This window comes from Triticum urartu, chromosome 2A (assembly GCF_056163025.1).
Source record: "Triticum urartu cultivar PI428250 chromosome 2A, HENAU_Tu73, whole genome shotgun sequence".
NCBI classification, from domain to species: Eukaryota; Viridiplantae; Streptophyta; class Magnoliopsida; order Poales; family Poaceae; genus Triticum; species Triticum urartu.
This window is the reverse complement of record NC_141874.1, coordinates 542,890,433-542,893,526: the sequence shown is the minus strand read 5'-3', so window position 1 is coordinate 542,893,526 and position 3,094 is coordinate 542,890,433. Positions and strand designations below refer to the sequence as shown.

The 3,094-nt window shown below is 53.2% G+C and overlaps 1 protein-coding gene across 1 annotated transcript; it reads right to left on the bottom strand.

Moving 5' to 3' along the window:
- Window positions 1-434: 434 nt before the first annotated feature.
- On the bottom strand, window positions 435-2,194 carry LOC147985808 (amino acid transporter AVT1I-like). The gene is made up of 3 exons (XM_087544309.1): window positions 1,933-2,194; window positions 1,225-1,838; window positions 435-1,106 (listed from the first exon to the last, which is right to left on the bottom strand). Exons 1-3 carry the CDS (start codon window positions 2,063-2,065, stop codon window positions 576-578), a joined length of 1,278 nt encoding a protein of 425 aa, XP_087400435.1. The 5' UTR covers window positions 2,066-2,194; the 3' UTR covers window positions 435-575.
- Between the last annotated feature and the right edge of the window lie 900 nt (window positions 2,195-3,094).

Here is a 3,094-nt window from a genome sequence, read left to right as displayed (position 1 = left end):
CCCCGCGAGGCTTGGCCCCACGCGAGGGTCTTGGGTTTGTGTTGGTGAAGATGAACCGTGTTGGGTCCCCTTTTAAGTCACGCCGCAGACCGCAGGCAGGCAAGTCTGGGGACCCCTGTTCCCAGTATGTCGACAAGTTCGTCAGAGATGTGCTGCCGTCCAGGATTAGCAAGAGAAATTGCGTATTCTTTCAGGTCGGCGATAGATATACACACATAGCCTGTTCGCTTGCGATTTGGTGCGATGAGGGATTTTCAGAAACAGTCTTGCTACATCTAGTCTTGGTTGATAGTACTATATTCGTGAGATCTTACATCGAGATCCATACAATGCTTTTTTTTCTTCAGTTTTTTCTTTCTTACATGTGATGTCATTTGACTGTGATCTAGCAACATCCTTTCAAAAAGATTTAAAATAAAATTAGACAACTCGTATATCAGAACAAAGTGCGGCAAATGAAGAAGAAACTACGGTGTATACTCAGAAAGAAGAAGAAGAAGAAACTACAGTAAACAGCTTGATTCCCCCGCAAAAATGAAACGAAAGACCGAGCATTATATTCCAGGATATACTACTTACAAGTGGTGGATAATTTGCATCACAGAAGAGTACGTGCCTGTTACAGCCGCAAGCGCACCCAACGCCAGTATCCCGAAGATCGCGGCGGCCTCCATGGCGGTGCGGCGACACTTCACGGACGGCGCCCCGAAGATCCTGAGGTAGCAGACGCATGGCAGGAGCATGCACACGCCGACGCTGAGGAAGGACCCCACTAGCGCCATGAGGTAGCCGAAGAACGGCAAGGCGATCGCCACGACCACCGTGCTGAGCACCAGCAGCGTCCTCACCGCCACGGGGACCGCGGAGCCATGGCCTGCCGCGACATAGATCCTCTCCTCGATGACCGTCGCGATCGGCGTGACCATGAGCGCGTACTTGGCCAGCGGGTTCACCAGCGTCGTGTATATGGCGATCTTGGAGCTGAGCCTCGCCGCCGGCAGGTTCAGCGTCACCTGGGACTGCACGCCGTCGCCGTACATGAGGTACCCGAGCACGGCCATTGAGCCGTAGTTGAGCGTGCACAGCACAAAGCATATCGCCAGCATCTGGTTAATTAGGAAGACAAATGCTTAGATCTCACGTTTGGCACAGTATATTTTAGGATTATAATAATTGTCCGATCTTGACTCTTCAACAGCAGATCGATGAGGCTGAGGCGAGTACCTTTGGGAACTGGGACTTTTGCTTCATACATGTGTACAGCGTCGGGAACACGGCGTGGCCGCAGTAGCAGAAGGTGTAGAGGCCGAGAGCGGTGGGGAGGCCGGCGAGCCGCAGCGGCATAGTAGTGGCTCTCCCGGAGAACCCGACGCCGTCGACGGCCGCCACCCAGAGCACGCTGAGGACGACGACGACCGACGCGAACACGCCTGCTGCGGAGACGTACGCGAGCACGCCCAGACTGCGCAGCCACGTCGTGGGCGCGACCATGAGCGCGACGAGCACGACGAACAGCTGCTTCCCCGCGAGCGACACGGGCCCCAGGGCGACGCTGGAGTCCGGGAAGAGTTTGTCGAGGTTGTCCCCGTCGAGGATGAGGAAGCCGACGGCGACGAGGTAGACCTCGGCGTACAGGAAAGACGACACGAGCAGGCGGCCGGGGAGGCCGAAGGCGCGGTGGCCTATGTCCGGGTACGTCCGGATTGCCGGGTCGGCGTCCATGCAGCGCCCGACGAGGAGGCCGGTGTACCAGCAGGCGGCAGCCACGGCGGCCAGCAGCAGCAGGCTCAGCCACCCACCCTCCGACAGCGCGTAGGGCACCGACAGCACCCCAACACCTACTCATCGGAGCGTCGAACAGTGTCAACCCGACGAAATGTACATGCGAAACCAACGGAAGGAAAACCATGGATGATCGATGTGGAGGCACACCTGACAAGGCGTTGACGCCGTTGAGGCATGTTCGCACGAAGCTGGCACTGCCGTCGTTCCGAGCCCCCTTTGGCGCCGCCTGCTCCGGCCGCGCGGCCTCTTTCTTCCCGAGAAGCGGCACGGCATGGCTCATCGGGACGGGGCGACCCGACCGTGTGCTCACAGCCTCACACTTATGATGAGTACTACTCCCACGCTGGAGTGAGCGCCAACAACGATAATGCTTGTTTATGCAAGTGGGCGGAGAGAGCTCCAGGCATAGATTCCTGAAGTTTCCTTGGGAGGTTAGGGAAATCTTGTCATTCGGTGAGATTTAGTGTTAGGTGCTTTAGATATATTAGTTTCAACGATGACGACTAGCGTTTCAGGGCGTTGGTCTTTATAGGCACGTGCATGAAAATTTTCTGATTGTTATTGATAAGGTCAAACCGGCGTCAGTAAGGGGATGGCCACACCGGCACGTCGGCGGCTCGCTTTTGCTGCAGCCAAGGGCGTAAGCAGGCCCCATGCTGCCAGGGCCATGGCCCGGGCCACAACAAACAATCCTTCGTTTATTGTAGCAACAGTGATGCATTGTAGCAACAGTGACACATTGTAGCAACAGTAATCATTGTAGATATAAGGTTGGCCTGGGGCTTAGGTAGATCCTAGCTACGGCACTGGCCGTAGTAGTGGTCTTAGAATCTTAATGTAATTTTTGTTATGTTTGAGATGTTTTTGATGATCTTTTATAATAAATTTGATGCTTTTTGAAAGAATAGAAAATTGACTGGCATACAAAAATGTTTGGCCCACAAGACACCGGATGCATGGGGATTACCAAAATGTCACACTCGCGTGTCAGTGTGAAACGTTAACGAAAGCATGCACGCGAAGCATGTGTATAATGGTAACAATGCGAGCATTGCATCATAGTTATCGTAACAAAAAATCGCGAACTCACACAATCCATATGGCTCATTGACCGGCTTCTCACGTCTTTAGTACTCCCTCCCTTCAAACGGAAATATAATCGGGCATGGATTTTTAATCTTCAATATAATTAGTGAAACATATGTAATATGCCATAAAAATATATAAAAAAAACAGCTCGGTGCATGTAGCTTCCGCTTGCGCATGGTCCGGTGAAGTGTCCGACCACTTTAAGTCTATTGTAGATAAC

What these genes read in the sequence shown, in the direction of transcription:
- LOC147985808 (XM_087544309.1), bottom strand. Translation starts at nt 2,065, where the DNA reads ATGAGCCATGCCGTGCCGCTTCTCGGGAAGAAAGAGGCCGCGCGGCCG. An exon ending in CGGCGTCAACGCCTTGTCAG is followed by an intron (nt 1,839 to 1,932) that starts GTGTGCCTCCAC and finishes TCCGATGAGTAG; the next exon opens with GTGTTGGGGTGCTGTCGGTG. An exon ending in AAAAGTCCCAGTTCCCAAAG is followed by an intron (nt 1,107 to 1,224) that starts GTACTCGCCTCA and finishes CTAATTAACCAG; the next exon opens with ATGCTGGCGATATGCTTTGT.